At 34.6% G+C, this 13,645-nt stretch overlaps 1 protein-coding gene across 12 annotated transcripts in view; it reads left to right on the top strand.

Annotated features, from left to right (window-relative positions):
• BCKDHB (branched chain keto acid dehydrogenase E1 subunit beta) overlaps positions 1–13,645 on the top strand; it is a 235,262-nt gene that overhangs the window by 41,036 nt on the left and 180,581 nt on the right. For all 12 annotated transcript variants that reach the window (XR_013992523.1, XR_013992524.1, XR_013992525.1 and 9 more), the window contains exons 4-6: positions 461–594; positions 809–964; positions 3,218–3,326. Coding sequence is in view for 9 of the 12 variants with exons in the window: in XM_081037742.1 (XP_080893868.1) it covers positions 461–594; positions 809–964; positions 3,218–3,326 (399 nt within the window). In the remaining 3 variants the exon portion in view is untranslated. The remainder of the gene's footprint in view (positions 1–460; positions 595–808; positions 965–3,217; positions 3,327–13,645) is intronic.

Genomic DNA, 13,645 nt, shown 5'->3' with positions numbered 1-13,645 from the left:
TATAACTTTTGTCTTCCTTGAAAATTGAACCCTTTGAAAGTACACATTTTTCTTCTTTATCTCCAGTTTTGTCTTTTCCCATAAGATCTACTTTGTCTGCTATTAAAATAGCAATATCAACTTTATTTGGATTGATTTATCATTGTATATATTGTTTCTTCTTTTTCCTTACAACTTTTCTGTTATTTTTATTTTTTTATTTTAAGTAGTTGGGTTTTGCTTTCTCTTATCTCAGTGTGACAATCTTTCTATTAATTGGAACATTTAGATTACTTATAGTTAATATAATTACTGTTTGCATTTAAACTAGCCATCATTTTAGTTATTTTTAATATCTATCACCTGTTCTATGCTTCTTTTCTCTCCATCTCACCATTATTAACTCATTGACTTTTCGGTTGTATTGTGCATTATGTTACTCGCATTTGTTATATTAAGATAAATTTATTTTCTTTTTTAGGAAAAGATAGAGTTTTTAATACCCCATTGTGTGAACAAGGAATTGTTGGATTTGGGATTGGAATTGCAGTCACTGGTGCTACCGCCATTGCAGAAATTCAGTTTGCAGATTATATTTATCCTGCTTTTGATCAGGTAGGAGGATTGCATTTTACTATAATTGAACATTTTTAAGGTTAAATCCATGAAGTATTGAAGTTTTGCCTCCACTCTCCTACTCCCTTATCCTTTTGTTACCTTTTGAACTAGTGCATTATAAGTTCTTTAAAGATCTAATAAAATGGTTTCAGAAAATGAATGGAAATAAAGGACTCATTGTGACATGTCCTTTCTCTCCCCTTTCCCCCAGATTGTTAATGAGGCCGCCAAGTATCGCTATCGCTCTGGGGATCTTTTCAACTGTGGAAGCCTCACCATCCGGTCCCCTTGGGGCTGTGTCGGCCATGGGGCGCTCTATCATTCGCAGAGTCCTGAAGCTTTTTTTGCCCACTGCCCAGGAATCAAGGTATCCTCATTTATGTACTTCATTTGATCAGCATTTGATGTTTCCGTTTTGGTTCATTCTGTTAACTAATGCTTATCTAGAGGAAAGCAAGCAGGATTTTTGGAATTTATGTAAACTTAATTCTTTTTAAAAGAGATTTTAGTATTCTTTTTATATTCACTAATCCATTGCTGAGGTTTATACACTATTGTTGTTTGAAATAGTATCTGGCTTGACCCTGATATTAATTGCAGAGACTTCAAAGAATAAGACCGAGAACATAGTTGGTTTATCTTTCCTCTCTTTCAAGGCTCTATGTTTCTTTATAGTGGGTCTTTCTAACTTAATTGATTCTGGGTAAATTAATAATCTACTATTTAATTCATATTTACCTCCTACTAGGAAGGATAAGACATTTGCTTTTAGTCTGTTTCTTACTTTTTAAATAAACTAAGAGAAGCCTTCATTGCCTAGGTGTGCTGTTCAGTGCAGACAAGGTATGCCCAACCAATTAATTTTGAAGCATCTTTCTCTTACAGCCTTCCACAATAATCTTAGGTTTCCATAGTAGGTTAGGTCTTTTAATAAAAACATTTTGCATATTTTAAGTCTTAATTTTTTACACTATCATCTTTTCTAGTTGTACTTACTGAAGAGCTTTCTAGGGAATCATTATAGCAGCTCATAGATATGTCTGTCTACCCAGGGCTGTGTGTCTGTTTTTGTGACAGAATGAACTGGTTGTGAACGTGTGTTTTTGTTTTATTTGTTTTTTCTACCAGAGCAAAGACATAGAATTTTTCTTAGTAAAGTAGAAGTCGCATCATTTTTCAATATAAGCTTGAAGTGGTAGTTTGGGATAGAAGCCACATTTGAGGCAGTGGGTTTTTTTGTGCTTGAGCTGAGCACTGATTTACATTTAATGTTTATGATGTTATCCAGTATTTTTAAGAACAGATCTTTTCTCTCAATCCCCTACTTTCTCTCCCTCAACCCCTTTCTTTTTTAAAATCCCAAATTAAAATGTGCATATAGTATGTATACTAAAAATAAATACTAAATGCTAAAAATAAATACATGTAAATACATGAAGAAAGCAGATGAAGAGAAACTAAAGTAGTAACATAAGGTAAAGACACTGTGTGTTGTAGTGAGCAATGTGTTTAGCCGTCTATTTACAGAAAATGAAATAGTGAGATTTGTGCTGCTATTTTATTTTTTGAAATAAAAATCCTTTGATATAAATGTTATAAAAATGATTTTGAAAGTCAAATATAACTTGCCTCAAGGAACCTTATGTAAGCCTTTGTGATAAATTCAGGTTTATTTTAATGGTAATTATTTCTATGTAATTACTATGTAATAATTTAACAGTTATTAAAAATTAGACACAGGTTTGTGATTTGAGGCAAAATAATGTAGAAAGTAAGAGCTTGAGCTGTGGAGTCAGAACTGGGCGTGAATTCCTGATCAAGTGATGTAATCTTGGGCCAGCTATGTGCTCTCTGTTAGTCTGCCTTTGTAATTTGGGGAAAATAATAATAGCTACCTCGTGGGGTTGCTATGAACAGTAGATGAATTAATCCACTTAGAATTCTTGGCCCCGTTAATACATGTGCTATCTGCTGTCATTATCATCATCTTCCTCATTATTAACCTCATTCTCAAGAAGGTCATGGAACCCTTTCCTGTCACCAGGAAGTGTGCAGTATCCCCACTTTTCTTTTAGTTTTGCAATAACTGGACATTATAGTGGCTGGATCATGGATTACTTTTCCACGTGGGAATGAAGACCATGTTTCCCCAAGTGGGAGAATGTTAAAATTGGAGAAAGGAGTTGCATAGTCTTTGAAAGTAGTAATAGAATATTAGTAGAAAAGATTTCTTTATTTTGTACGTAAATATAGGCAGATATTGGCAACTTTTTGTTTTGATGACTGTTCTTTGTGGATTCCTTTTATACACACACACACACTCACACACACACACACACACATACATACGCGCGCGCACGCACGAAACAGACATTTAGGTCCTTAAGAGAAGACCAGCCTTAGTCACCAGGATATGGTAGGCTTCTGATAAATATTGAACAATTAGAAGTTTTTGGGACCGTATGTAAATTTTTTATAATAAATGGTAATTAGGCTAAAATGTCAGATTGCTATTTGTAATTAGTAACAATAGGTTATTTAAATATCAACCCGTCTTGTAAGTGAGTTTACTGGGATACACCTTTACTAAAATTGTCTTTAAAAAAATCTGTTTTTGCAGGTGGTTGTACCCAGAAGCCCTTTCCAGGCCAAAGGACTTCTTTTGTCATGCATAGAGGATAAAAATCCTTGTATATTTTTTGAACCTAAAATACTTTACAGGGCAGCAGGTAAAGGCTTTCTTTATTTTATATTTGTGAATATCTTTATGTTTTTATTTTTCACAGATCAAAAAATTAACTTTTTCCCCTATAAGTTTGATATATATTTATCTTGTAGGAAAAAAAATTCTGATTTGTTCTATATTTTGTTTGTTCTCAGGTGTATATTTTATGTTAAGTTTAGGGAAAATCCATTTAGATTGTGAAAATCAAGAAGCATTGTGAAGTACCAAGAATATAGGGACTATGTTCCTCTAAGTAGCAGAAGTTTAGTAAATGTGGGTTGAATGAAAAAGTGAATGGGCTCATTGTACTATGTAATAGCAAATGCCCTTTTAGCTAATGTGTCTGTCTAGGTCTTGATCTAAATTAGAATACTTTTGATAGTGAAGAAGTCAATTTGGAAGCAATGACTGAAGTTGCTTATCTCCATTTATTTTATTATTGGTTAAGGATGCTTTTAACCCATGGTTTTCTTAGACTTAGCCTCAGGTCTTAGTACCTTACAGCTGACCATATTCTGGTTTCTGCTTTTTTGGGTGGGGAGGGGGACTCTGAATGTTCTGACGCTGATTCTTCAGTTGCTGCTTCGATGCGGCCCACTCTTCTTGAACTCTGTTAATCTCTCCGATGTACTTGACACTGGCAGAGTAAACTCCAAGCCTCCAGTTGTTTGGAATGATGTAAAAAGAAATGGAGCATTTATATTGAGTTATCTGAAGTAACCTGTGAAAGACATTTCTGTATCGATGGAATCAAATGGAAAAATAAAGGAAGGTGCTTTAGATTAATTTAAAAAAACTAGAGTAGCCTGGTGGTTTCTAAGTTGTGGCAATAGAAAGAATTTTGGTATCCATAAATAATAATTTAATTGATCTTTTTTCCTACTTTCTTCTTGAATTGCCAGTGTACCTTGGGAATAGTTAAAACAGTGGACTAAAGATGTGGACTCTTACATTTAGAGTTAAAAGAGTTCATATTGTGAAGGTTCATAGAGTAATAAATATAGGTCTATATTACATTATAAATAATAGGCTGATAATTCTTTGGAAAAATAGTTGGGAGTTTTGTTCATTATGTAATAGCCCACTTAGATTAATTATCCAGTAATCTTAACTAAATGGAACATCACATAAAGATTTCAGCCACCAGGAAGGGGGAAGGAGGAAAGAGGAATGGAATTCGCCTTCTCTTTAAAGAATGACTTGGAAATTGCACGTATTGAATCTACCTCCATCCCACTGGTCAGAACTTAATCACAGGGCCACACCTAGCCACAAGGGAGACTGAAAAAAGTAGTCTTTAGCTTAGTGCCCAACTGAAAATGTTATTGTTACACAATGATGGGAGGTGGACATGGACACCTACCAATCTCTGACTGCCACAGTTGCTTTCATGTTCTCCAAAAAAAGTAATAAATTTTAAGCAGGAAATAGAAATGTTAGAAATAATGTGATTATTTACTCTTAGATCCATAGTCTGCCTCAAAGAATCTATTTCAGGGATATACTGAAAAAGCTTGAAAAAAAATGTTACTGTTCACTGAAGTGCCATTTTGTCCATCAGTAGGGGAGTTGGGTTTGTTGAATAAACTACGCTACATCCATCTGATGGATTGTACTGCAGCTCTTTAAAGGCATGAGACAGGTCTCTAGATACTGCTGTATCAGTCAGGGTTTGATCAGAGATGCAAACCACTAGACAACACAGTAAGGAATGTATTATGGACATTTTGCCTATAATAAATGCAACTGTAGAAGCTAAACAGTCTATGAAAAGTTTTAGATCTGTGTTTGGAGCTGTACCCTCAAGTCTATAGAATAATCACACTGTTAGGAAGGGAAGATGGACATGAAGTAGTGGGGGAACTACTACTAGTGTTGGGGGGTAGTAAGGATAAACTACAACCTAGCGTGGATTAGAATCCAAAGGACAGTTTGGAACTGAGGTCTTTTTCTTACTACCTTCAAACCTTAGTGTGAGGAAAAGATTGGTCATTAGGAGACGGGGCTAGGGGGTTGTAACAGCCAGTCTAAGAAATGGTCAGGGCCTAAATTAGGAGAAGGTTAGAAATTTCTTAGATTACATGAAATACTTGGTGTCTCAATGTATTTAATCAGGGAAAAGAGGAGGGAGGTGTCAAGACTAAGTAGTATAGAATAAGATGTCCTTGTCTGGTAATAATGGAAGAGTGGTAGTTTAGATACTCTGAAATAAGTGAGTGGGTGTGGGGGGCATGGGGATGTATTTATTATATATGCTGAGCTGGCGTGCGACTTAGAAGTCTGGAGTCCTGAAATGTGAAACTCAGAACCCTGGGAATTAAGCGAATGCCTAAGTGTCTCTAGAGGTATTTGCCAGGTCCTGGAGACACTGAGCTTCTGCGTTAATGACTCCATGGAACATTGGGGACAGGAGATAAAATCCAGGGCCCACTTTAGGTAGAGAAGCTACGATGAGCCCTTGCTTAAAGCTGGCACTCCACAGACTGTATCCGTAGTGTGAGATCAGAGGTGACAGGAAGGAAAATTAACTGTATTGACTCAATGCTGGTGGAGAGAAAATAAAAATCTCCTCTGAGAATTTTGATCACAAAATGACCTTTATACAAGATTTTGATTTAAATATGTGCTCTAGTGTGGACTGAAAACGTTTAGGTAGATAACTTACAGTGATTCTGGGTTGGTGGCACCCCAAGAGAGCTGTCAGAAGGAAGCAAATCCTCGCTGGAGTCACTTCAACCCAGGCCTCAGAATAGTCCCACAGATAAAGTCCAAGGAGAAAATAGTCTTTCTGAGCAGGAACAAGGAAAGGCAGGTGCAAACCCATTAAGAGTTCAGATATTAAAACTGTCATATAGAGAATACAAATACAAGTAGGTTTCATATTGAAAAAAGAGACACTTGAGAATCCAAGCAGGAGACAAGCAAATTTGAAGAACAGAACAGAATGTCTATAAAATAAAAATATAATAAGTGAAAGAAAATAAAAATCTCTGAGAGTTTAACCAGAAATTAAAACAGATAAAGAGAGAATTAGTAAACTGGAAGATAAAGTCAAAGAAATTACCAAAATGTAGTCTAGAGAAATAAAGAGAACTAAAATATGAGCGAGATGTCGAGTATGGAGGAAGAATGAGGTCTAAATACATATGTTTAAGCAACAGAGTGTGTTTTCTATTAATGTTCGTTAATAGAGTTTTGCTGACAGAAAAGTAATTCCCTGGCATATTTTTTCCTGCTCTGCACCATTGGAATTAGATTGATGCAGTAGGAAATATTTTAGGAAAGTATCAACTATTACTTATCAACTATTACCCGCTTTATCCTCCTGCAGCATCATTAAGGTAAGATGTTCTTTTCTCAAATTTAGAGGAGTGTTCTCTCCTTAATTCCTGAAATAAAGTATTTAAAGGATACTAGGTAAAGAGTTCCTTTGGAAACTATAGTATTAGGCATCTACAAAAGTTAACTTGCTAACTCAAAGAATTTCCCTTAATGTATAATTTTTATCTATATATGTAGTTTATTTCACTGAATCCTGTTTAAGATTGATTCAGTTAGAGAGGTAAATAGTGATTCAAAGCTTTAGCTTGTAGTTGTAGTGCACAGCTTTTTCTCTCATTAGTTAATCTTTTAGCATGTATTGGTTTCTCATTTTCTGTAGGACATATTCTTCCCATGGCCACTGCTCTTAGCCCACTCCATGTGGTTCTGAAAGCGCTGCCACTCATCATATCTGACCTCCATGATCTCAGGTGGTGGATGTGTGGCTCAAGCCCAGCTATTTTGACTTCTTCTCTGGGATTTTATATGTGGAGACAGAGCTGCACCTTTTATGTGTGGTTTGCATGGGATAACATGAGACTGGGGACAAATCTTGTCACTTAGTGAGTGATAGTCTCTAGTAGAACATTGTAGGGCTAAGCAGATATGTTCACTGGAAATTGGAGGGGGGGGGAGAGAAATAGAAATCAAAAGTGAAAATCCTCACCATTTCATTAGGTTAGTTCTTAAAGTTCCTTGAGTTACTCCCATTCCTTTTTTTTTTCCTTTGATTAAATAGAAGGATCTGGGGAAAACTCACTAATTACATTTTAGTTTTAACCTCGTTTAACTTTCAGTCCCCTATTGACTTTAATAGATAATCTTGATTGATATAATACATCATCTTGGTTAGAGACCTTCTCTTTTAAGATGAAATTCCCTAGTTTGATTAGCACAATAAACTGCAGCCTTTCATAACATACAAATGCTACATTTGTCCTAATGGCTGCAGTAGGAACCCTTTCTATTTATACACAATACTTCATAAGGTTATTGAGAGGATTGAGATAATCCATGTATGTATCTGCCTCGTCTTTAAGTGCTTTTTGAACACTTATGTACTAGACACAGTGCTATGTTGCGTAGACATATGGACTATTTCATTTAATCCTCACAACACCCTCAGCAGAATAATTCTGTCATTATCATCATTTTACAGGAACCTGAGCATTAGGGAATACTTTCTCGAAGCACACAGCCAGGATTCACACCCAGTCACTCTGTCACTAGGCCAGGTATGGGCATTTATTACACAGCTGGTTCCATTTAATCTTCACAAAAGCTCTATAGATGATGTTAGCCTGACACTGAAGGTTAGAGAGTTTAAGAAACTTGCTCACAGAAGAGTAAGTGATAGAGTTAGGTTTAAACGAAGATGCTCTGACCCCAAAGACTTCTCTCTTTCTAACATTACCCTATTTTGTATCCCATTTAAACATTACTAAAAGGAGAACATTAATGAAACAATTTCCTCCAGAGTCCTAGTTTCATACCAAGAAATATGCGATTTTATTTTCCCACAATTAAAATGATCTTTTTAATTGAATGGAAATATCTAATATTAATAGCCATGCATTAAGCCAGCACTTCCCTTATAGTGTATAGTCCAATGTTTGAATATGTATTGTATTAACTTCTCCATTGGCATAGGATTAATTTGCTTCTTTGAAAGTCCTAAAAACTACACGTGTCACAAGTGTGGTCACAGATGGGGTTTGGGAGCCTCGTTCCATGTGGTCTTTGAGGGACCTAGTATCATGTCCCCAACAAAAGGCAAAGACTGCTAAGAAATGTAGTCTTCCTGCATTTTGAGGGGGAGAGGATGAAACTGTTTGGTGACCGCCAGACTGCCCAGTATTGTCCCTTTCACAGCTCCTCTTGACCTCCCTGACCCTCTAATTTTTGGACCTGGTCCCCATATACTGTTCTGTTTTCAAACATCTGTCTTGTGGTGACTATCCAGGTGTCTGGTCTAAAATGTACACAAATAACTCCTTCAGTTCGGCCATTAACTTTGTAAACCATAAAGATGAAAGTAATAATAGGTAATATGTTCTTTAGGCAGCAATTTTCTTGAATTTTGTTTCTACTTATTTTGAATATACAATAGATACAAAGTTTGTGTCTTCTAAATTTAGAAGGAATATAACTAATATTTCTGGCTTATTTGTTGTAATTGTGACATTTTAATACAAATAACTTTAAAAATGGCAGAGGAATGTTTACAAAAGGCAGACAGGGAAGAAGAATCCAGCCAGTGTCAAAAAGGTACAAAATAGTTGTGATTCAAAAAGAGTGAGTCAGTGAGACATTATCAGATATAGGCATCTTGTGGAGAAGCTGTTCTTGTATGTCTGCTGAACTTTTTGGTTTTATTTAATTGAATGATTGATGACATTAGTGATATTGGAGTAAACATGGCTTTCATCTATGGTTCTTCTAGTGAAAAAAAAAGTAAGGCTAAAAGCTTTGTACTGCTTTATTTCCAGGATTCAAATTATCCTTTCAGGCAAAAATAGGTCATAATGATACTGAGGATTTTTGTTTAACAAATACACTAATTATGCATGAATTCATACATTATAAAGAGAAGCAAACTGTTTTAAGTAGCTTTTGAGTGTAGAAGACTTTGAAGATATTTTTGACCAATATCAGTGTACACAAAAGAGAGGAATTTGTATTTTGCATTTTAAATTTGTTTTGGTTGGCATCATTAAGCAGATTATTTTTATGCAGGCTAGTACATTTAATACTAGGCACACTCCCTGACCAGAATTAAATTCGGTCCAGTAATTAGAGAGAATTTAATTCATTTGTTAGATTTTTGAATTAATTTTTAATTTGAAATAACACTTGTACAGAATTTAAGAAGCCAAATAATATACTTGTAACAAAAAATGGCAGTTTTTTACCTCAGCCTTCACTAAGTCCATGCTTCTCTCCCCATATGTAATCTTTTCCAATTCTTTTAATAGTTTCTTTTGGTAATTTATCATATTTGTAAATAATATGCTTATACTGTTTTTGATATTTTAGGCATTATTTTAACTTTTTTCTTGAATTTAGTTATTTTATGCCCACTTTTCCCCAGCATGTGCCATCCTTCCCCCTCAACAGATCCCAATTTTCTCTAATATCTTCATAGAGTTGTGTAATTTTTGGTCAGAACATCATTTAGTGGTTCCATTGCAGTTACATCAGTATGATTCACAACTGAGCAAAAAAAAAAAAAAAAAAAAAAAAAAAGCATTCTTTCATTTCCTCTGTGGCCTGCAACTGTGTTTTCTGAACCTGAATGCGTTTTCTCTTTCATTTGCTTAATTTCTCATGTTCCTATTACTAAGATAGTCCCTAATCTCCTTAATATTATCTATTTTCACCATGTATGGACACATTACGTGGCCAGTCAGGTTTCTCTTTTTCCTGTAGGCATCTCTTCTGCCTTGGGCCAGTCTAATAAAGCGGTTAAGAGTGTGGATTCTGGCCAGAAGTATTGGCTCTACTACTTACTAGCTGGGTGACCTTTGGCAAGCTACTTAACCTGTCTGTGTTTCAGTTTTCTTGCCTGTACAATGAGGACAGTAATAATGTCTAGCTCATCAAGTTGATTTAAAGATGAAATGAAAGAACGAATAGAGGCACTAAGCATGTAAACTGGCACAGGGAAAGGTCTTAGTTTCTATGATGGTTGATGTGATTCTTCTTTCCAGGGATGTGATTCTTCTTTCCAGGGATAAGGTAGTTCTATCATTAGTCTTTGCTGTGTAATAAAAGAATAAATCTAGCCACACATCAATTATTTTATCCATATACATGAGTACAGTGATAAGGTTTGCTAAACGTTAACTTGGATCTTTAACTGTAAAGAAGTAGTTCCATTGCACTATTGTGTTAATTTAATTTTTTTCAATTAAAAACATATATACCTGAAAATAAGGTTTTAGTATTTTGGTGTAAATAATGTAATTAGTGGTTAACAGTGCCTTATGTTGTTTTCTTTAAAAGACTTATTTTTTCTTTTTATAAAGGTAATGCATGTGTGTTGTATTAGCAAACTATTAATGCTTAACAAGGCACTCTTAAAATTTGTTAGCTTAAGTCAACAACATTTTTATATAGCTCATATGCAGGTCAGAAATTTAGGCTGAGCTCATCTGGGCAGTTCAGGTTTCATCTGGGCTCCCTCATAGACCGTCACTTGCAAGTCAGGTGTGGCTTGGATTTGCTGAGCTTAGTGGAGGCAGCTCACAAGCCTGTGGTCTGCTTGTCTCATCCTGCAGCAGGCTAGCTCGCTCTTGTTCACGTGGTGGAAGCAGTTTCAAGGGGGCAAATAGGAGCACGAAAGGCTCTGGAAGCACCTGGCACACATCACATATGTTGTAGTGTGTTGGCCAAAGCAAGTCTCACAAGGTCAGCCTAAGTTCAAGAGGTGGGCAAATAGACTCCATCTTCATGGGAACAGCTACAAAGTCACGTTGCAAAGAGTTTGGCTACCCAGAGGGTTAAAGGATTGTGGCTATTTTTCAGACTTTCATATATGCTTACTGAAACTCCTGAAAAGTACAAAAGAGAAGACAAAAGGAGCTCATACCTTTATCCTCTAACTACTGTTGACTTTTTGTTGGATATCCTGCCAGACTTTTATCTATACTTTTAAACATATATTGTTACCGTCAATTTATTTCAGTTTTCATTTATTTAATTACAAATGACCTTTTACAGTTCACATTTTTTATTTCATATTTGTTTTTCCTAATAAATTGTTCATGTAGACTTCTAAACCATGTGGAGTTCAATTTATTGTAAACCTAAAACAAGCAGGGAATGCAGTTAATTATTTTATTTTGTGATGAGAAGGGCCGATCTAGTATTGAGTAGCAAGAAAAATCAAAAGGTTTTCAATAATCTTGAACTACAAAATTACCTTTGAATTTGTTTATCTTCTGTGATTGATGTAATAAATTGAAATATTTGTGCAGTAGAACTCTGGAATTTTTCTTATGCGCTGGCATATTCTTTATTATTCACATTCACTTTCAGACTAATTTTGGACATTAGATGTCGATTTTTGATCGTTGTCCTAATTTAACTGGATATATTCTCAATGACTAAGCTTATACTACATGATTTATTTTTTTGCTTTTAATAAAATTTAATGTCATGAATCATATGCACTCTTTGAAGAAAGTTCAAGCACCATAGAGCTACAGAATGAAAAGTGAAAGTTCCTTTTCTCAATTCAACTCCTTAGAGCTTTTTCTATGCATTTGCATTTATATCCATATATGAATGTGTGGAACGCATTTATATATAAACTGAGATATAAGAGCATACTATAAACATTGTTTTGTAACTTTGCAAATCTCTTTCCATGCGTTTACATTTATACAAACATGTGAATTTATAGAACATATATACAAATAATAAAAATTAGTATGTTATAACTGTTCTGTAACATGCTTTTCTTATCAATTTATTTTGGATATATTTCAGTAAATTCACAAAGATTTAACTGATCTTTAGCTCATAAAGTTTTTTGGGGTATGCCGTAATTTATCCTTTCCCCTGTTATGGAAGTTTGAGTTGTTTCTAAATTCTGCCTATTCCAAACAAGGTTGAAGTAAACATCCCTGTTTAGATATATTTGTGCATGTGGAAGGAAAAACTTATAAGCCTGTGTTTCTTATAGTGTAAAGTATAGAACCTATATTTCTTAATTCCGTTCTGGTTTTCTGTAAGCCTTGTATATTCTTTGATCAAGCGCTGAGTAATAAATGATTGATGAAGCCAGATACCATAAGTCTCTAAAGAGCAGTTAGTGAAAAACTGGAAGGATAGGGTATTATTAATGCAGGTACTATGGGGAGACAACACTCAATATATAACTATAGCCTGAAAACTAAAAATGAAAGCTGGAAATGTTTGTAGACATTTTACTTAGGAATACGAAGAAAAAAATTCTTGTATTTTTCTTTTGTGTATCAGAATTTTGCCTGTTCTTGTATTTTTTAAACAATTTATGTATTCTCTCAAAGTGTCTTTTCTAGTATGTTTATTGGAAGTCTACCTTGAAACAACTGACTCTCAAGAGTTTAATGTTACGTCTGGGAAATGTCACCATTATATCTGTGCCCATTGTGATTGAGAGCAGCATTTAACCTATTTGTTAAAAAATGTGTGTGTGTGTGTGTGTGTGTGTGTCTGTGTGTGTCTGTGTCTGTGTGTGTGTGTATATGCGCGGAAACACACATACACACACGGTGGTTTTTAAAGATTTTTTGTTTTTGTTTTCGTGTCTTCACAGTAATGAGTCTTTGTTTCCAAGAACTCCATTTATTCGAACTTTTATGTCCATAAATAAATTGTGTAGGTATTTCCATTAGGTTTGGCACATTTGTTGTTAAGGTTATTACTAGATGCTCCTTGGTTTTATTTTGCCATTGTGGATAGGATATTTTTTCCATTACATAGTTCTAATTGGTTATTACTGGTATACAGAAAAGCTTTTAATTTTGTTTGTTAATATTGCATTTGGAAACCTTATGCAGGTTTCTAACATTTCAGTTAATTATCTTAGATGTTCTAGGTGGAAAATCTTACTCTCTATAGCTAATGATAGTTACAGCTTTCTTTTTCCAAGAATTGATGAGACATTTTAATCTCTTTTCTTTATTAGAAATGTCTCATCTTTTCTTAACTTGGACCCTGGTCGGTACTCTTTATCAAGTTAAGGTAATTTCTCTTTGTTTTTTACTCAGCATAGGTGCCTTCCTCCCACTTCACCCAAGTTATTGAATTTTATTGAATTATTTTTAGGTATCTGATGAGATGATTATATGGTTTTTCTTCTTTGACCTCTTGATGAGGTGAATTTTATTATCATATTTCCTAATGTTGAGTGATTCTTCTATTTCTGGGATAAATTCTACTTGACCATGATTCATTATTATTTCAGCATACTGCTGGATTCAATTAGAATTTTTAAAAGATTTTTTTTTTTTT

The sequence above is a fragment of the Rhinolophus hipposideros genome, assembly GCF_964194185.1.
Source record: "Rhinolophus hipposideros genome assembly, chromosome: 3".
NCBI lineage: Eukaryota > Metazoa > Chordata > Mammalia > Chiroptera > Rhinolophidae > Rhinolophus > Rhinolophus hipposideros.
This window is presented reverse-complemented; position numbering and strand designations above follow the sequence as displayed.